The following is a 20967-nucleotide window of genomic DNA, read 5'->3' as shown; positions in this document are numbered from 1 at the left end:
TTTTAATGCAAAATAGAATTCTTCAGCTCTCAACATTTCAGTAGACTGTTTCCTATTTTTACAACTTCTACTTTCAATTATAAAAATTCACAAATATAAGAAATGTAAGATGTTTTCATTTTGTTTTCAAATTTGTATCAAGTTTTAACTGCTGGGAGTGGTTACCTGGATCTTTAAAACTACAAGATCAAGAGGTCATAATTGTCAAGGAATTGGAAAAATGTGTAAAGTGTTGTTCTAAAGAATCTATCATAGATCTTCCTCTCTTATCTTCTCAAACACATTATCCTCTTCACTTGGTCTAAACAAAACCCTTTTTCTTGGTATAAAATCAAACCAAGCTATCTGCAGAGAAACAAATGCACAATTAAACACAGTAAGAGCACACAGATCACAGTAACCAAGAAAGCCAAGAGACATTCAGTGATGAAATATGAACATTAGGGCCACTAAAATAATACCCTAACAGACATCCTATGTTGTTGATTCAGTAGTTGCTTCTCATATCACAAAACTATTCCAGTGAGTAACATTCATTTACAGTAATGTTTATTTCAACACTCTAAATATTGGACAAATTAGGGCATTCGGACTGCTTTTTATTGGAGTTATGCCTAAATAACGTCTCCAGTCCAGCAAATACCCACATGTGTTCTAATCCTTAGTATGCAAGTAGTGCCATTGAAGTCACTAGCAATACTTACATGCTTAAAAGTTAGACTTGTGCATGAATTTTTGCAGGACTGAGGCCTACATAAAGTAATTATTTGTGTTGAGATACTGTGAATGGATACTTCAGAGTTTACTCTCCTTCTGTCCTCAAAGCCCCATCCTTGCTCTACGCTTTTAATTAGGAGAACAGACCTGTTAGGTGGTAGATGCTACCCCAAACTCTATTACAAGTGTCACTCAATTTCTATAATGCCCGTGTTTACTTTTAACATGGGTCTGCCTTTACAATTATGTGACATGTATTTGTAGATTACTGTTTGTATCTAGAGAATTTAGAGCATAGGATTTTTCTTTTTTGTGTCTTGCAAATAGATGAAATTGTGAGTACTTGAGTTATTCAAAGCAATGTATAAAAAGTATATCATGTAAATTATGGCAACTCTACTTTTCACTAACAAATATCTGTACAAAAATCTGTTATTCACTTACAGACAGCCCCACAACCTGAAGCAAATACTCACCAGCAACTACAACCCACATAACAGAAACACTAACCCAGGAACCAACTCCTGCAACAAACTCCCTTGCCAATTCTGTCCATATAACTACTCAAGGGACAAGGTCCTAGGACCTAACCACATCAGTCACACAATCAAGGGTTCATTCACCTGCACATCTACTAATGTGACATACGCCCTTTTGTCAGTAGTGCCCCTCTGCCATATACATTGGCCAAACCAGAGTGTTTCTACCCAAGAGAATAAATGGACACCAATCACACATCATGAACAGTAACATTCAAAAACCATCAGGAGAGCACGTCAGTCCCCCTGGACAGTCAGTAACAGACGAAAATTGCTATACTTCAGAAAAAATAAATCTTGAAAAATGGACTTCAGTGTGAAACTGCAGAGCTGGAACTCATGCGCAAACTTGACATTAACAGATTGGGTCTAAAAAGAGATAGTGTGGCTAGCTTACTACAAAAAGTAATTTTTCCCTGTTTTGGTATTCCCACCATCTCATCAACTGTTGGGAATGGGCCACATCCACCTGGAATGAAATGACCTTGTTAGCACTGGTTCCCCGTAAAATAATGTGACACTCCCATCTTTCCACGAATATATATACCTGCAACATTGATGTTTCCATTTCAAGTATCTGATGAAGTGAGTTCCACCCCATGAAAGTTTACTCCCAAATAAATAAGTTAGTCTTTAGGTATCACAAGACTCTTTTTTGCTTTTGTTCCCACAAATAGGCAAGAAGTACCCAGCAAAGGTGGGAAAAGTACCCAAAATGTTACTTGAGGAAAAGTACTGCTGTTTTCACTTCTGGGTACTTGAGGACAATAAAGATATGGGGTGGGGGGTGCATGTGCATGCACGTACTTTTACTCAAGTAGTTTTCCAGAGAGACACTGGCAACTTGCACTTAAGTACATCCCACCCAACCCCAACAGCTGCACTTATATTCAAGTAACTCTTGGGGTACTTTTTCCACATCTGGTACCTGGTATAATTCTTTGAAGACAGGTTTTTGCGAGTGAGTGGTTTGTTGACTATACTACTGGGCTTAGCACTTAAATTCATCTGGAGGTGTCCAGAGAGTAACGGTGCTAAACATTTTCAAACCCCTTGGGCAGAAGCCTGAGGCTTTGGGAAATACTCTTGAGAATATAAGTTTTGCCTTAGTAGAAAGAAGATCAGCAAGACCTTTCATCAAGATGGTAACCATGAAAGTAAATAGAGACAGCTCAAGCAAATCTCTTTGTACTCCTAACCTGATAGGTTTAAGAGATGAAGTTTTATGTAATTTTTAGTTTTTCAAGCACTTTACCAAGTGATAGAAAGGCTTCAACAAGGGGGGGTGGAGTGGGGAAATTTCAAGAATCATTACATCGAAATTAGAGGAGATTTTAAGATGTTCAACTCAGGAAGATTAAATCAAGTGAAATCTTTCTCCGCATTTTTGATACAGTAAACTCTGTTTTATCCAGTATTCAAATAACTGAAACTCTCAAATAACTGGCACAAATACAAAAGCGCGTGAGAAATGCCGCCCCTCAGGGGCCAGCTCACTTGCCAGAGCTGCCACAAGGGTTCCCAGCCTCAGGTCTTCTGGCGTTCCCCCAGCTGGGTCCCCAGGACTGAAGCTGCTGGCAGAGCTCCACCCGCAGCTGGCTCCGAGCCCTCGGGCTGCCAGGGTTTCCCGAGCTCTGGGGCTGGGGCTGCCAGAGGGGTTCCATGCCCTGCTGGCTCTGAGCCCCAGGGTTCCCCAACAAGGCCCCAGGGGACTGGAACTACCAGTGGAGATCCATGCCCCAGCCAGCTCCCAGCCCCGGAGCTGTTGGCAGAGCACTGCACACCAACAGAGTTCCTATGGGGCTGCTGGGATCCCCCCAGCCAGGCTCCCTAGCTCCCGGGTTGCCAGTGGAGCTCTGCACTGGGGCTGGAGCTGCCAGTGGACCTGCGTGCCCAGCTGGCTCCCACGGCTGCTGGTGCCCCCACAGACCTGGCTGGCACCCCGGCCCCAGGACTGCTGGCGGGACTCTGTGACCCAGCCTTCCCCCAGCCACAGAGCTGGCCGGGTCCCCCGCCCCCTGCAAGGGAGCCCAGAGCTGTTCTTGAATATCTGGAATATTTGAACATCTGGCAACCTCCCAGTCCCAGGGTTGCTGGATATCAAAGTTTACTGTATGTAAAAATACATTCCACAGATGATCTATCCAAAAATCAATTCGCTCCTCTCTCAGGTTGTTAAAATTTGATGACTAATTTTTCTATACAGTCCGGTGTCTGAAAACCAGACACAACAAAACCTAAAGACTTACCCCACTGATGGTCTTATAGCTTAGGGAAAGGATTTTGACATCTAGACAGAAAGGTACTACAGGCTGAACCTCCCTTGTCTGGCACCTTCAGGACCTGAGTGGTGCTGGATGAGAGAATTTGCTGGACCAGGGGATGCCAATATTGTCTAGCAACATTATCAACACTTCCACTGCTTACTGGGCTCTTAGAAGACATTTAGGGGTAAATTACAGCATAGAACACTGAGAGCCAGGACTGGTGGCTGTAAACAAACTTTATGGGACAATGAGAAACTTGGCCACACCCATAGTAAGTGGTCATCCGGCTAACTAAAATCACACCAGATTACAGAGTTTGCTGGATGAGAAAGTTCTGGATTATAGCAGCTCAGTCTGTAGTATTTCATGTAAAGATTCAAGAGCTAATATTGCAGATGAATACCATTTCAAGCAAACACTTTCATACAGTATCAGTGAACAGTTTATATTTTTCAGCATTCACTATGGGTAGAATTCACTATGGTACAGAAAGTCCTCAAGATCATATGCACCTCTTGAGCCTTATATAAATCCAGTATAGTCTTGCACAGGCTCCAATACTAGAATGAATGTCATTCTAAATGTCAACAATGCCATAAAGTAGGGTGTTTGAGAAGCATGTTAAAATTAGAAGAGCTGTCCCTAGTATGGACCATTCCGCACAATTGAATGTAAAAGCACAGGCTCTTACTTCTAATGGTGCACCAAAAGCTATTGGCTCGTATCCTAAAGATCCTTTCTCAAATCATCAGCAGCATTGTAGACAGTGAGCAATCTATTCCGCAAGTTTAACTCCCATTTTCCTCTCATGAGTATCTGCAAAGGTGGATTTTTACATAGGAGCAGTCTAGTGGTCCATCTAGTTCAGTAGCCTCCAATAGTGCCTAGCCCCAGGCACCTCAGAAGAAAAGGATAAATACCCTGTAAACAAACAATTATTGGATAATTTGGCCATGAAGGAAAATTTCTTCCTAATTTCAACATATAAGGTGGTTGTTTTACCATCTGCTAGCTGAGGGTTCATAGCCCTTATATAGGTCTTCTTTTCTGAATTCTTCTCAGGGTGTTGGTCTTTTTAATCTGTGCCACATAACTTTGCATTGCATTAAAAGTACTTTTTTAAAATTGTATTTATATTTGTTTCCTTTCAATTTATTCCTTTGGATCTTATTATCTATTGGTTTAAGTAACATTTTACCCAATAGGTGCTTATGAAGCATTAGCCAGGAACAATTCTTGAAGCAATTGCTATTTGTAATTGGTTATATTCTCTGTGTAATGTTCTCATAGTATTGCTTCTGTTCACTGATTGGATAGTTCCCAATCATGTAAAGAGATTTCAACCAAGTAAAGAGATTTAAAGAACATTTCACAAATAATCCTAGTCAACCTCTCTAGTCTGGCACACTCTCATCCAGCAACATCTGAGCTCTGGCATAATTTTAGTTAGCCGGATGACCATTAATCATGGATATGGTCAAGTTCCCCGTGGTTACATAAAGCTTATTTACCGCCACCAGCCTGGCTCTCGCTGTTCTATGCTGTTATTTAGGTCTAATATACTCCTAAATATCTTGTAAGAATACAGTAAGCAATGGAAGCATTAGTAATGCTCCTAGACAATACTGACCTGGTGTGCTTCAGCAAATTCTCTCATTCAACACTGGTCAGGTTCTGAGGGTGTTGGACTAGAGAGGTTCACCCTGTCGTGTTATGAGTATGTAACTCTGTCATGTGAACAGATTTTTATAATGGATCTGGAAACCACTTTAATGCCCACTGTGGCTATTGGCCCCAAATATTGTGCCGATGGAGCCCAGTGAGCTGCCTATGGAAAGATGATGGCGCCCTGAATCTACGTATGCTACTCACATGTACATATCATGTATGTAGGTAAAATTATTGATTTTTAGCTACATAGCCATATTAGAAAATGTTTCACAATAAGATCAAAACAAAAAGCAGTCAAGTAGCACTTTAAAGACTAGCAAAATTATTTATTAATAATTAATAATAATGTACTTGACTGCTTTTTGTTTTGAAAGTACATAGACTAGCATGGCTCCCTCTCTGTTACTATTTCACAATAGGGTGTGAAATCAGCCCCAGCCTGAACTTTGGGCCAAACAACAGGATGGAAAAGAGAAGTTACTCACCTGTAGTAATGATGGTTCTTCGAGATGTGTCCCCGTGGGTGCTCCACAATAGGTGTCGGGCTTGCCCGGCGCCGCAGATCGGAAATCTTCCAGCAGTTTCTCCTGGATCGTGCATGCGCCGGCGCGCACCACCCCCCTGCGCGCCCCCGGCTGCGTGCGCGATCCAGTCCCTGCCAGTTCCTTGACCAACCGTCTCGGCTGCTCCTGAAAAACACTAGACAGAGATCCGAAGCAGGGAGGATGGGCAGCTGGTGGAGCACCCATGGGGACACATCGCGAAGAACCATCGTTACTACAGGTGAGTAACTTCTCTTTCTTCTTCGAGTGGTCCCCGTGGGTGCTCCACAATAGGTGACTACCCAGCAGTAACCCAAGTAAAGAGGTGGGTAATCGGTTCATCTGCAGCTTGCCCCCGAGAGGACTGCTGTCGACAGACGGGTATCCTCTTCGAATACCCGAGGCAGGGCATAATGCTCAGCGAAGGGGTCGTAGGATGACCAGGTCGCCGCTCTACAGATGTCTTAAAGCGATGCCCTTGAAGAAGGCTGTTGACGCCGCCACCGCTCTGGTGGAGTGAGCCCTGGGCAGGGCCAGCAAAGGAGCATTTTGAAGCTCGTAACACATTTTTATACAGGACACAATGTGCTTTGAGATTCTCTGTGAAGAGAGACCTTCTCCTTTTGACCTGGGAGCAAGAGAGACTAGGAGCCTGTCCGTTTTCCAGAAGGACTTAGTTCTGTCTATGTAGAAGGCCAACACCCTCCTCACATCCAGGAGATGCAGGCATGCCTCCTTGCCAGAGCTGTGAGGCTTCGGGTAAAACGAGGGTAAAACTACTGGCTCGTTAAGATTGGACTCCGAAGAGACTTTTGGAACAAAGGCTGGGTGCAGCCTTAAGCTTACCGCCTCCTTTGAGAATACTGTGCAGTGAGGCGTTTCCATCACTGCCGCGAGCTTACTCATCCTGCGGGCTGACACAGTTGCAAGGAGAAAGGTTGTTTTTATCGTAAGGAGACGTATGGGAACTGTGGCTAATGGTTCAAAAGGTGGACCCGATAGCGTGCTGAGCACCAAGTCCAAATTCCACGATGGTGGAAGCGGTTTCCGAGGCGGTGGGTACAGGTTTACTAGCCCCTTCAAGAACCTGGTAACGATAGGATGGGCGAATACCCTGGGCCCTTCCTCTGTATGCCGAAAGGCTGATATAGCGGCGAGGTGGACCTTTAGCGAGGATAGAGAAAGCCCGCCTCTCTTGAGGTCCAATAAGTATTCTAGTATTACAGGTATAGGAACGTCAAGCAGAGCTAACTGCTTGGCGGAACACCAGGCTGTGAATCGAGTCCATTTGTGCTTGTAAGTCCTCCTGGTGGAGGTCCTTCGGCTACGTTCCAGGACTTGTTGTACTCCCTCCGTACACGTGCTCTTTAAGGAGCTGAGCCATGGATTAGCCATGCTTGTAGGTGCAGACCCTGAGGGTGCGGGTGCACTATGGACCCCTAAGCCTGCGTGAGTAAGTCCGGCGCCACCGGTAGAGGGAGCGGTGGGCAGTCCGACATGCGCAGAAGCAAGGGAAACCATTGCTGCCGATCCCAAGCGGGATTATGAGTATCATGCGAGCTCTCTCCCTTCTGGGTTTGTGCAAGACCTTGTGGATAAGCGCTGCGGGGGAAATGCGTAAAGTAGGGAGCCCCTCCATGAAAACATGAATGCGCCCCCAGGGACTCCCCGCCCCACTCCTGCCCTGGAGCAGTACCAGGGACACTTTTTCTTGTACTGGGTGGCAAACAGATCGATCTGGGGAAACCCCCACGTACGAAAAATGCGCCGTAGCAGATCGGAGCGGATCTGCCATTCATCTATGATTGCGAAGCGCCTGCTCAGCTGATCTGCTTTCACGGTGTGAGCGCCCGGTAAGTATGAGGCTTTCAACATTATGTTGTTGGCGATGCACCAATTCTACAATCGGACTGCTTCTGCACATAGGGCACGGGATCGTGCTCCTCCTTGTCGATTGATGTAAACATAGTGGAGGTATTGTCGGTATTGAATCCTGACTACTTTGCCATGTAGGTAATCTCGAAAATGTTTGCAGGCGTTGAACACTGCTCTGAGCTCCAGTATGGTTATGTGCAGTGTCTGTTTTGCAGGGGACCATAGCCCTTGCGTTACCTTGTCGCCGATGTGCGCTCCCCATCCTATCCAGGAGGCGTCGGTAGTAAGAAAAATAGAAATTTGTGGTTGGTGAAAAGGCACCCCCACTAGCAGATTCTCGGGGTTTTCCCACCACACCAGGGATCTGTGCACCTTTGTTGTGGGCGACACCACCCTGTGGACAGTGTGGGATGCTGGTTTGTAAACGCTCACCAGCCAATGCTGCAGGCTTCACATGTGCAACCTGGCATTCTGTACCACAAACGTCGCTGCTGCCATGTGGCCCAGCAACTGTAAGCACGTTAAGACCGACACCGTGGGGCTGTATGTGATGACTTGCACCAGCGAACTGATGGCACAGAAGCGGACGTCGGGTAGGTACACCCTTGCTGTGATAGAGTTTATGCGTACCCCTATGAACTCTATATGTTGTGTGGGTTCGGACTTTGACTTTGCGAGGTTGATGACTAGGCCCAGCGAAGAAAAACGTGTCCGCTGTGACACATATCATGCGTGAGACCTCTGCCTTTGAGGCCCCTTTTAGCAGGCAGTCACCCAAATATGGGAAAAATAAACACCCCCTATCTGTGCAGGTAGGCTGACACCACTGCCAGGGTTTTGGTAAAGACTCTGGGGGCCCAGGAGAGGCCGAACGGAAGAACCCTGTGCTGGAAGCACTCCTGGCCGACCGTGAAGCGGAGGAAGCATCTGTGTGCCGGGCGGATTGTTATATGAAAGTAAGCATCTTGTAAGTCAAGGGCTGCAAACCAGTCTCCATCGTCCAGTGCCGTGAGTATCAAGGCAACTGTGATCATCCGAAAACGTTGCTTGCGCAAGTAATGGTTGAGGCCCCGAAGATCTAAGATGGGCCTCCAGTCTCCTGTTTTCTTCTCTGGTAGGAAGTAGCATGAATAAAAACCTACCCCTGGAATGATTCCGGCACTCTTTCCACCGCCCCATGAAAATAAGGTGATTCCCCTTCTGCTTGAGCCTCGCCTCGTGGCAGCGTCTCTGAGGTGAGGCCTGGTGGGAGGCTTCGTCGGTGGAAGCGACCGGAAGGGGATCGCGTAACCCATGGCTATGATCTCCAGCACCCATTTGTCTGTGGTGATCTTTTGCCATTGGGAGTGGAACGGTCTGAGGTGATGATGAAACATGAGATGAGAGTGGCATTGAGCGAGGGTATTGATAGTGTAGCCCCTGACATACCCGTCAAACATGTTGCCTTTGGGCCTGACCCGAGGGCGTACGGTTTTGTTGAGAATGTCACCTAGGAGTTCTGTACTGTTGCTGCTGTTGATAGCGCCCCTGGTCGTAGCCTCGTTGATATTGAGCACGCTGTGGTTGTAAGCATAGCATCTTTGCTGAGGATAAAATTTTTTCCTCCTGTATGGGGAGTATAAATGCCCAAAGCTCTAAGTGTAGCTCTCGAGTCCTTACTGGAGTAAGGGACCGAGTCGGTTGAGTCTGCAAACAGCTTTTGTGTATCAAAGGGAAAGTCCACGATCTTTGCCTGTAGGTCCCTCGAGATACCCAACCCCTGGGGCCAGGATTCTCTATGCATGACCACTGCTGGAGCCGTTGAATGTGCCGCCGTGTCCGCCACGTCCAGGGCACTCTGGACTCCCGTCCGCGATGCTGCGTAGCCCTCTTGAACAATTGCCTTTAACACCGGCTTTTTGTCTTCCAGAAGTGAATCCATGAGGGGAGTAAGCCTGGAGTAATTATCAAAATTATGGTTTGCTAGGTGTGCCCATAATTTGCCATTCTCAATATCAGGGTAGAAGAGGAATATACCTTCCTGCCAAACAGCTCTAGCTTCTTTGCATCTTTGTCCGATCCCCCCGATTTGTACTGAGAAGCCTTTGACCTCTGCTGGGACGACTCGACCACCAAAAAATTTGGTTGTGGGTGACTGAAGAGGAACTCCATGCCCTTTGCTTGGACGAAGTACTTCTTATCCGCTCTCTTGTTCGTAGGCGGAACAGAGGCCGGAGTCTGCCATATAGTAGTGTCTGACTCCAGAATGGCTTTGTCCAGCGGCATAGCAATTTTGGATGAAGCCGGGGGTCTCAAATTTTCCAGGAGTTTGTGATGTTTCTCCTGCACCTCTGCCGTTTGAATGTCTTGCGTGAAGCCACCCTTTTAAACCGCTCCTAAAACTGCTTAAGGTCATCCGGGGAAGAGACATCCCCGGGGGCCATGGCCTCATCTGGGGAGGATGAGGAGGAACCACTAGGGTAAACCTCCCTCGAACCCTCGGGCTCCTGCGGTCGATGATACACTTGCTCGCTGGAGGATTGTGAAGGAAAAAGTCTCAGGGTTCTACAAATAACTCCCCTTGAGACAACTGTGTTTCCGTCCCTGATCGGGAGTGCCCACAGGGGTATTGAGCGGCCGGGGGGGGGACCTGTCCCTGGGTGTAGGCCTGTGGTGTCTGTGTCCCACATGATAAGGACGACCATGGCAGCATGGGCAAGGGTTCGGGGATGGAAACCTAGACCACTCACGGGGTGCGTACCCCCGATGTCTGGGAGAGAGAGACCTCCGCGACGACACAGATAGAGGTCAAACTGGCTTGTGATAGTACTCCAGGGGATCCAATCCCAGAAATGGTGAAGGTGGCCCAAGCCATGGTGACATTGGTTGGAGGAACGGAGAAGGAGGTTCCGGATGGGCCGGTGGAGACACAGACCTTCGGTGCAGCGTGTATATCACAGGGGGAGGGCTTGGTGCTTACAGCAGTGCAGCCCTGTCTGGAGATGGACTGCGGTGCCGGGCTTTTGATTTTCCCTTGCCCCTCCCCTGCGGGGCCGGCACCACCCCCTCCCGTGCCAGGGATCTCGGCCCCGCTGTCAGCACCGCGCTCGGCACCGTCAGCTGCGGTGCCGCGCGGGTGTCCTCCTCCGTGCCTGCAGGCTCCGTGCCTGGCGCTCCTGCACCGTTGGTGCCGCGGGGGCTGGTGCCGCCTGTGGCGGTGCCACCAGGTCCGGCGCTTGCCTCGCTGACGCTCTAGGTGCCGCGCGTGCTGGCTGTTGTATAACCGGAGGCTCAGCCTCTGCCACATGCGCTGCCATGCTGCCGCTTGCCTGAGTATGCGGCTGGGGGCTGTGTGCTCCGCTCGTTCTGCTCGCTGCAAACGCCGGCAAGGATCGAGCCAGGGAGAGTTTCCTCCGTTTCTGCACCGAGGGGGTCAGAGAAAACTGCCTTCCTCTTATGCAACCCAGAGGGCCCTTCTGGGTGAGGCTCCTCTGGCAAGTCCGGCTGGAGAGCCTTATCAACAAGAGCATTTTACACCTCATCGCTCTGTCCTTCCTGGCCCTGGCTGGGAGCTTAGCACAGTGAGAACACTTCTGGGTAGCCTGTGATTCCCCCAGGCATCGGATGCATTCGCTATGCCCCACGGAGGCCAGCATAGCTCCGCGGCATGACTCACGCTTTTTAAAACCTGAAGAGGCCATTGCGGTGAGTCCTTTACTGTCACTAGGGTACTTAGCACTTAATCAGTGCCTTTCCACCCCAAATAGTGATCACCGGCCTGCGGGGCAGCGGGCGGCCTAAATGGCCTTCACGTCCTCTCTTCTCTTCTCCGCTCCTCTTTTTTTTTTGCTGATATTCTCTTTGTCTTTGCTTTCTCTCTCTCTCTCTTTTTTTTTTTTGTTTAATAACCAAAAACAACAAATGACATGTAGAAAAAAACCCACTATTTAATCTGACTCTGGCCTTAGCCTGAGTGGATTCCGTCTGCAGCCGATGGCGGTTGAGAAGGAACTGGCGGGGACCGGATCACGCACGCGGCCGGGGGCGCGCAGGGGGGCGGCGCGCGCTGGCGCATGCACAATCCAGGAGAAACTGCTGGAAGATTTCCGATCTGCGGCGCCGGGCAAGCCCGACACCTATTGTGGAGTACCCACGGGGACCACTCGAAGAAGAACCAGGTGCTTAGACACTGAATCCACATTCCAGATGCTTGGAATGTGTCAGTGGGATACAGCCCACTGGCCAAGTGTCCTGAACTGAGACAAAGGAACAGGTCCATTTCAGAAACAGGAGACTGTCTTCTGGGACTCCTCCAATGGCAGTTTCCCGCAACAGCAGCTCACCTGAGTCAGGTGAGGGCCGACCCTCAAAAAACTCTGGGAAGAAGAAGAGGCTTTGCTCCCGAGCACAAGACACAGCAAGAAGAAGAGAGCCATGATGTGGACATAGCAGTTTCCATCTTTGATCCTTTGTCTTTTGGTCTCCAAGGGTCCATGTACCAGCCTGTGGATCCCAGCGAACCAGATCTACAATGCTCCAATAACTGAATCTATGTAACCTGAAATGAACTTTCAGAAGCTTTCAAGACTCAGCAAACAACATCGCTGGCCTGCATCAGTAGTTGTGATTGATGCATGTAAAGTATTGCTTTTAACAATTCTTCTCTCTAACCCTGTTCTTTCTCTTTTATTAATAAATCTTTAGATATTTTGATCTAAAGAACTAGTGAGCGTGCTGTTTGGACAAGATCCAAATACATATTGACTGGGGTCTGGAAGAATCTGTGCAGTCTTTGGTGAAACAGGCTTAAGAGCCTCTAACCAGAATTTGGAGGTTGTTGGTCCGGGCTGGTATAGCAGTTGAGAAGTCTGTGGGTTGAGCTGTGTAGCTTCTGGCTGGCCAGTGGGGCTGGCAGAGGTGCTGTGGTTGCCGACTGGCTTCGGCTTAGTGAGAAGGAAATCCCAGCCTGGGGCTGTAAGTGACCCAGATTTTAAGCAAAGGTACCCTGGATTGATTTCTCTAGCTGTACCCAGAAGCCCTGTCCTATCACATATTCACACAAACATTTGCATATGGATGCACATACATAGCCAAGTACAACCTTGTGCTTTCCTTAAATATTCCTGCAAATGAAATTTACACTAACGAAAATGAAACAGGAATAAGGATGGGGAACCATTAAATCCATCAGAGCAAATTAGCATTTTTACCTAACCCAGATTCAATTCTCCCTCCCCACATATTTGCCCAGCTCTGACCCTCGTGCAGTTAAATTTCGACTGAACTCAATGGGAGTCAGCCCAGGTAACGAACGCGCAAATCTGCTTCTACAGTATTAACAGGCAAAGCTGTTCGTAATTTTGCTTCAGTTACACGGTTTCTTTCTTTGACCGACTATACCCATGTTCACATAAGAACAGCCATACTGAATCAGACCAAAAGGTCCATTTAGCTCAGTATTCTGTCTTCCAACAGTGATCAATGCCAGATGCCCCAAAGGATGTGAACAGAACAGGTAGTCATTGAGTGATCACACTCCTGTCATCAATTTCCAGCATCTGGCAAACAGAGACTAGAGACACCAGTCCTATTCATCCTACCTAAAAAGCACTGATGGACCTAACTTCTTCTTGTTTGAACCTGATAATGTCCTGGTTTTCACAACATCCTCTGGCAAACAGTCCCACAGGTTGACTGTGCTGTGTGAAGAAAATCTGCCTTTTGTTTTACACCTGCTACTTATTAATTTCACACCCTATACTCTCTTGTAATAATATTTGTACAAGAAATGCCTTGTGACTTACTTAAAAACTCAATTTGCTACTCAATAATATCATGGCTAAAGGCACACAGAAGCATTATATATATGTGAAGTTATAAACATAAGTATGTTTTCCATGTAGGTCTGGGCAGTGGCCAAACCAGTTTTGCACAGATAAAAGGCAGTCTGATGCTCAGCAAGGTGCAGATAAAGCTAATGGATCACACCTACTAAGTGGTCATTCTTTGACAGGAAGGGGGCAAGGGCAAAAAGCTGCATCTTAGCAAAGAAATATCCTGGACTTCCCTTCCACACAGCCTGCCTGTTGCTTTGCTTACATGGTGGAGACTGTCTGTGAGCTGACCAGGTTGGAGGCTATAGCAGCAAAGCACTATAGAAGGCACCCCAAGTTCCAACACTCCAGGATGGCACTGCTACTGGGGGCTTGTCTTCACATACAATACTGCAACTGTGCCACTGGAGTGCTTTAACGTTGGCGTAGTTAACCCACCTCTCTGAAAGGCAGGAGCTATGCTGATGGCAGAAGCTCTCCCACTGCCGTAGCACTTTCTACGCAAGCAGTTAGGTCAGTGTAAATACATCGCTCAAGGCTGTGGATTTTTCATACCTCTGAGCAACACAGCTACACTAATAGAGGGGGGTAGTGTCATACTGGGCCTCAGTCCGGATTATACTCAGCTGTGTCACACTCACTCACTCACCTGACTTTGCTGGATCCTGGATTTCTTACTCTTCAGGGATTCAGGCATCTCAACCTGCTAAACAGAATAATTAAATTTAAAATGCACTAAACTCAAAGAAAGCAATTAGACAAACTGGCTAGGCCCAGTTTCCATTGAATCCTATGGGAGGAGGAGCCAGGCATTAATTTATTTACATCTCCTTAATCCAGTTCAAAGTCATCATGGCTACCAAATAGTAACAGTAGCAACAGCTGAAAATTAGTCAACATTGCTGCATCTAAAATATTAACAAATTATGACCTTCTGTACCACGCGGGAGCCCCCTGCAACCCTCATATTCCTCATTTGTATTTATTTGTGATAGTGCACAAAAAGCATGCAATGTGTGGTATCATGGGAATGATTATGATTGGCTGAAAGTTACTGTCCTACCTAAATATGTTTATCTTTAGTGCATATGAAGGTATGAGATTGTGTTTTGTGGACATCACTAACACAAGCTGGAAGTTGGAGAATCAGCCAGGTATTAGCTCCCCAGAGACAAGGACTCGTCTGCATAAAGCCACACCACAGGAACTACTCAACCTTGCTTGGGGATTCAGCAATGCCCACCAGACGTGTCTGGACTGGTGTTCTCCAAAACACACAGCCACTGCCCATTGATGAAATTAAATTAACACATTTCTCAAGAACGCATATTCCAGAGATACAAGGCTGGGAGTTGGGGAGAGCTGGTTGGTGCCTTTCTGTGTGTGGCTTATGAGTGGCTCAGAGCATTCATGCAATCTGCTGGGTGTACTGTTCCATATGCAACTGTGTTGAGTGATCTGAGCATCTAGCAAAGCATTGTGAGAAACAGCCCAGGCTAAAGATTCAAGGAGGTGCAGCGCTCCCCCAGCACCAGGGTGCATCTCAGGGATTCCTTCACACACGACTCTTCTACAAAGAATTTAGGACTCAAAGATTAAATCAGTTTCAAAATTCAAATTTGTTTCCGTCTCCATTTAACCAATGTCTACTACAGAGGTCAGCAACCTTTCCAAGCAGTGTGTCAAAATTTGACCTTTTGACCTCTTTGTACAGTAGGAGTGCTGGTGATACTGCATATGCCCCTCCCACCAGAGTTCCTCTGTGCCCAGAGCCCCATGTGGAGATTTACCCAGCTGCAGATCGCCTCCCCGGGCCAGGCAGCACAGGAGCACTGCCCGGGTCTGTGACCCTCCACCGACCAGCTCATGAGTGGAGCTCACCCATCCCAACCTCTGCCCCCTCGCTGCCTGTAGGACAAGGGGCGGTGCTGAGCTCCCATCACGTGCTGCTGAAAAGTGACTTGTGTGCCACCCTTGCAATGCACGCTAGAAGCTGCTGACCCCTGGTCTATGGAACACAGAAATGATTTGTTGTCCTCCCATTCACTTTAATGAGAAAGAAAGATAGCATAATCCAAATACTATGGCAGCCCACGTGCGGCCTTCCTTTCACTTAAAGGAAACAACTGAACACAGCAGCTGTACTACACTACCATCACAGTTCAGGACATCAGCAAAAGATATGTAGCAGTCAGTATAGTGAAGACCACCACAGAAACACCTATTTTGGGATAAGGGAAGATCTTCAGCTAGATTAGGCCAGCGGTTCCCAACTTTTTCCAGACAGGGACGGACCCATTTTGACAATTCAGGAAGACTTGGTGACCCAAGGCAGTTCCAAAACGGGAGAGGGGGGCAATGCCATAACTAGCTAACTTTGTGCCTGAGGCAAGAGTATAGAATTGTGCCCCCCTCATATTGATATTCATAATAGTTATTTCACAGAAAAGGGGAAATATATTAATAAAACAATAACACTCCATTTACTATAATTAATCAGAGTTGTGGTGGTGGAAAGACACCAATCCCCAAATGGCTCCCCCTGGCTTAAACCCCAATCAGGGGCTACGGGAGTCACACTGAGGGGCTGGCAGGGATATGGGAGTCACACTCAGGGGCTGGGGGTGGTTGAGGAGACATACTCAGGCTAGGAGAGTCACACTCGAGCTGGAGGGGACTGCAGAGTCACACTCCGGGGCTAGGAGTCACTCAGGGACTACAGGGGGATAGGGGAGTCACCCTCAGAGGCTGGAGGGGTCTAGAGAGGCTAGGGGAGCCACACTCAGGGGCTGCGAGTCAAACTCAGAGGCTAGGAGTCACTGAGGGGCTGAAGGGGGATGAGGGTGTCTCACTTAGGGCCAGGGGAGTTACTCTTGGGCTGTACGGGGCTAGGGGAGTCACACTCAGGCTAGGGGTCATTCAGGGCTGCAGGGGGCTAGGAGAGTCATGCTCAGGGGCTAGGAATCACTCACAGGCTGGAGGGAGCTAGGGGAGGCACAGGGACCCCCACCGCTGGAAGCTGGCTGGGGCACAGAGCCCCAGGAGGCAGCGCCAGCTGTGGGAACCTTGCTGGGGTCTGCGGGGACCTCAACTCCTGCAGAGGTTGAAAGCCAGGGAGCTAATCAGCTCTGCCCTTCCTCTGAACCTCAGACTCAGGACCCCACCTTACCTGAGCTGGGCGCTGCTCCTCAGGTATGCAGTTCTCTGCCCTGCAGCTGAAATGGTCCTCAATGTAATTGTTTCTCTTAACTGCCTGATGGCTGTTAATCTAATTAAGAAGTTGAGAACCACTTCAGGAGTGTGAATAGCTTCTTAAGAGCCACCTGTGGAGCTGCCCAGCCCAGCCGGGGACCCTTTTGAAATGTAATCTCGACCCATAGCTTGGGAAACCCTGAATTAGATAGATAGATTAGAAAGATGTAAATATATGAAAAGAATGGGCAAGTAAAGAAGTCCATGAGTGTTATTAGTTGTAGTGTGGGAAGTATGTGTGATTCCAAAAGTAACGAATAAAATAAAGAGCTGAAGAAACAAGCCAAAGAAAAACGGTCTTTAACAAAACAAGCCTAAAACTTCTCACTATACTGCTGGTAAGCAAAGAGTAGGAGACAAGATAAGAGGAAAGGTTTTAGGAAGAAAGAAAATTCTCTCTCTTATCTGGATTAAGAAGGGAAATAAGGGTGAACGCTTTCATTGCTAACACCCTGCCTGACCAAGTTGGAGCCAACCGACATAGGTCTAAGTATACCTGGGTTTAGCCCATTTGAAAGTGTCTTGAGCAAATGCATATAAATGTTTTGTTACTGTTTGGCTACAGTAAATTGCTTACTAGTTAGTCTTTTAGGCATCTTTAGAGCAACTGCAGTACCAGCTGGCCTTTGGATTTCATAAAAGAATTCACAGTTAAATTAGTGTTGGTGATTTCCCATTGAACTGAATTTATTGAAATTAACAATTCTACTACCTATAAAAGATGTTTTAGTTTAAATTTAAAAAGACAGTCAAGGGAACAGGAAACTTTCTATTAGCCTTTTCATTTTTTCAGTGTTCCACCTTTCTCTTTAAAAGAGGCTCTGCCTCATGCATGAATTTTTCAAAATTTCAGGCTGATTACAGCAAATATGGTGAAGAAAATGTTTTAAAAGATGACAAAAATTCAGACAGGACCTGAACACAGCAAATCCAGGAGATGTAAGAGTCAAGGTAAGTGTGCAACAAAAGATCTTTAAAATCCACATTGCACAATATTTCTTGTGACCCTTCCACAACCTTGTCAATTTACCCTGCAGTAAAAACACTGGAAGCTTCCAGAGCCTTTTCTACACTTTGCCTTCCACTGATGCAGCTGAATTGATGGCAGCAGCAATAGGAATTTCATTCCCACAAAAATTCCCTAGCAAAGACTAGCGAGAGTGGCTGGATGGCTGTGATATACTTGGGCACCAGGCAATGCAGATAGCTAGCGCTCCTCACCATTTCTTTGTCTTCTTTAGTTGTCTTTATCAGCTGTTCTGATATGATCTTTTTAAAGCAGCTACTTAGTAGAAATGCCTAAAATAGATAAAGAGAATATATTTTAGTTTCTTTATAGATTTACTTGACCCTACTGCCTTCCTCTCCTCAATGTCCTGGTAAGTACTGAATTATTACTTGCCTTGTTTGTCTAGAGGAGTAACCATGTTAATCTGTTTCTGCAAGGCATGCATTTGACAAAGTGGCTTTTACACACGCAAACTTATGCTCAAATAATTCTGCTAGTCTTTAAGGTGCTGAAGGACCCCTCATTAATTTTAAGCACACGATACATGTACTTAAAACCCAGTCTCACTGTGACTATATCCTGGTGCCACCTCTGAAAATTTAGGGTAGGAGTCTTTATCGTGGGTTCTGTACAGCATGTTACTCTCCTACAATTGCCCCCATTTTGTGGCTATACCGTAGCTGAGCTACATTCAAGATGGGCTTTGGCAAGTTACTTTGGTATCGTCAATGCCAGTGCAAATATCTGCCATACTTCTTATACACCTTTGACTTGAGAGGCAGAAATGCTAAGAACCCAAAACTTCAGCAGAAGTACATGGGAGTAGCAGGTGTTCAGAACCTCTTAAATTCAGATCCTCTTGTGCCTGCATGCAAAAGTTGTGCAACAATGCAAGCATTGACAGTATATTGCAATTGCTTGGAGCCAGTCTCTCCAACATTGCACATGCATGGTATGGTGCTAGTGTGAATTGAAAGCACTGGGCGGGGAGCAGCACCAGTTCTATAGAGGCCTGATGAAAAGCCTATCAAAGCCTGTGGGAGTCTTTCCAATGACTTCCAGGGGCTTTAGATCAAGCCTTGCGGTCTTCCAAGCACCTTTTCAGGCTATAGCTTTTCCTTTCACTTGAGAAGAAAGGACTGCAGTTTTCTTACTTGTTGGTGCTAGTGGCAGCTTTAGTTAACAGGTTCATCAGGAAAATTAACAATGAGGGAACTTTCATTTGGCTGCTCTCTTCCTACAACAGTGACAAAGCGGAAAGCCTCGTGGCTTGTGCATATGGGAGTGACTAATGTTCCTGTAAAATGCTGGATGGTAGTAAACTAATGAGCTTCTACATAAGTGGCTGGACTATACAGCGTCACAATGGAATGAAGAAATAATGCATGAAAAATTAAGCATTTGATTTCACTTGGAAAGTGATCAGATCCTCATTTTGGCAGTTTGAGGGTTGGGAGGGGGGTTGAAAAGGGCAGTGACCAGAGGAGAAAGCAGAGAAACAGCTTATTTGAAGAACCTACTACATGGGACAGGGAACTGTCTGTTGTTAAAGCCAATTACTATTGACGGTCCCTTACCTAGATCCCCTGATTCAACCCCTCAGCTAAAAATCTGTGTTCTTCCATATCTAGCTCTGAGTGCTTTAAGGCATAACTCTATATCGGCTACATCTTCTGAACAACTTTTTCTTTAAACAGCAGCCAGAAACCCGATGGGTGGACACTACTGAAGTGCTGTGGAAATATGCGTTAATATATACAGTATGCTAGTATAAATTTATATCCACCGGGGACCTGTTTAACACAAACTTGACTAATATTCATGTACATTGTCTACCAGATGGGATCTACTCGTAAGCAAGCATTTCCACCACATTAAAATTTGTTTCAGAGTGGTAGCTGTGTTAGACTATGTCTACACTAGACTAAGAAAGTCGACTGCAGATACGCAGTTCTAGCTATGCCAAATGCATACCTAAAAATTGATGTAGCTGCCCTCGGATAACGTGTCTGTTTATACAGGGGAAAGGGCGACAGGCGAGTTTCTCCCATCGACCTCCCTTACTTTTCACAGCTTGCAAGGAGTATAGGGCTCCACCGCAAGCCGAGAGGTCAATTTCACATGTCGCTAGTAGGCAAACCCCTGAGCAGATCGTTTTTCTGGGGTAGTGTAGATGTAGCCTTGGTCTGTAACTCCTTAACCATCTTAGTTTGATGAAGTGAGTTTTACTCATGAAAGCTCATAACCTAATAAATGTGTTAGTCTTTAAGATGCCCTGAGACTGCTTGGTGGGGTTAAAAATTGTGAATTTCAGGGGGATAGTAATTAAAAAGAATGCCTAACCTAACCTCTGCAAACCAAGCCATGCTCACAGCCCAGGGCAGGGCAATTGCTCTTGCCAGACTCAACCCTCGCTCCAGGTACAAGCACTGGAGCTCCAGTGTAAGTCTGTCCTTCGAATGAACGGGCACAAGCACAGCAGCTGGCCAGTTACAGCAGCTGCACATCAGCACTGAAGATGGAGTAGCCCACATTGCGTCACATGCCATCATCCTCTCTGCCTGCAAACTAACCTGTTTTGTGTAAAAGACAATCCACCTCCATGAATCTGAATCACAGTACTCAAACCGGAGCTCTAGGGTTTGCTCACGTCCTTGGTCTTCCGGCTGCGTACTGGCACCCTGATGAGTAAGATGGAGAGAAGAAATTGTCACAAAGAGGCATTAACTCAGAATCAGAGCCGGATTCCCCAGCCAGACACCTTCAGTTGGTGTGGCTCATAGGGCAAAAGTGAAGTTGATGCAGATGGAGATTTGAACTGGAAAAGGCCCCTTGTGAAATCTCCACTATGTAAGCAGGGTCAGCAGGTTTGTATAATTTTTGCTCGTGTCCAAAACAGGTCCATGTCTTCCATCCCCCCCACGAAAACCTGCTGTTTATGCTGACGTAGGAGTGAGGGCTGCAGGCTTGGGCCTGAGATGAGGGGGTCACAACGTAGGAAGGGGCTCAGGGCGGGGGCACAGGGTTGGGATGCAGAAGGAAGGAAGGTGAGAGCTCCAGCTGGGGTGTGGGTTCTGGGGTGGGACCAGGGATGAGGAGTCTGGGGTGCAGGCGGGCTGCCCCAGGGCTGGGGCCAGAGGACTCCTCCTCACCTTCCCCCAACCTTCTCACTGCCAGCAGCAACAAGCTCCAGGGGAGAAAGCCCCCTCTTCCTGCCATCCAGGCCTCAACTGGAGGGGAGATAAAGGGAGTAATTACCCAGGGGCCCAAGTGATTTAAAAG

At 47.0% G+C, this 20967-nt stretch overlaps 1 protein-coding gene across 6 annotated transcripts in view; it reads right to left on the bottom strand.

Moving 5' to 3' along the window:
• SNX31 (sorting nexin 31) overlaps positions 1-20967 on the bottom strand; it is a 91073-nt gene that overhangs the window by 87 nt on the left and 70019 nt on the right. For 5 of the 6 annotated variants that reach the window (XM_074986850.1, XM_074986849.1, XM_074986848.1 and 2 more), the window contains 4 exons: positions 20259-20366; positions 17898-17975; positions 14074-14130; positions 1-345 (listed from right to left, as the gene is read on the bottom strand). The exon at positions 1-345 is cut by the window's left edge and continues 87 nt beyond it. In XM_074986850.1, coding sequence (XP_074842951.1) covers positions 250-345; positions 14074-14130; positions 17898-17975; positions 20259-20366 — 339 coding nt within the window. In that variant the 3' untranslated portion in view covers positions 1-249. The remainder of the gene's footprint in view (positions 346-14073; positions 14131-17897; positions 17976-20258; positions 20367-20967) is intronic. The other variant, XM_074986847.1, reaches the window with a different exon arrangement.

Source organism: Carettochelys insculpta, chromosome 2 (genome assembly GCF_033958435.1).
Source record: "Carettochelys insculpta isolate YL-2023 chromosome 2, ASM3395843v1, whole genome shotgun sequence".
Classification (NCBI taxonomy): Eukaryota; Metazoa; Chordata; order Testudines; family Carettochelyidae; genus Carettochelys; species Carettochelys insculpta.
This window is presented reverse-complemented; position numbering and strand designations above follow the sequence as displayed.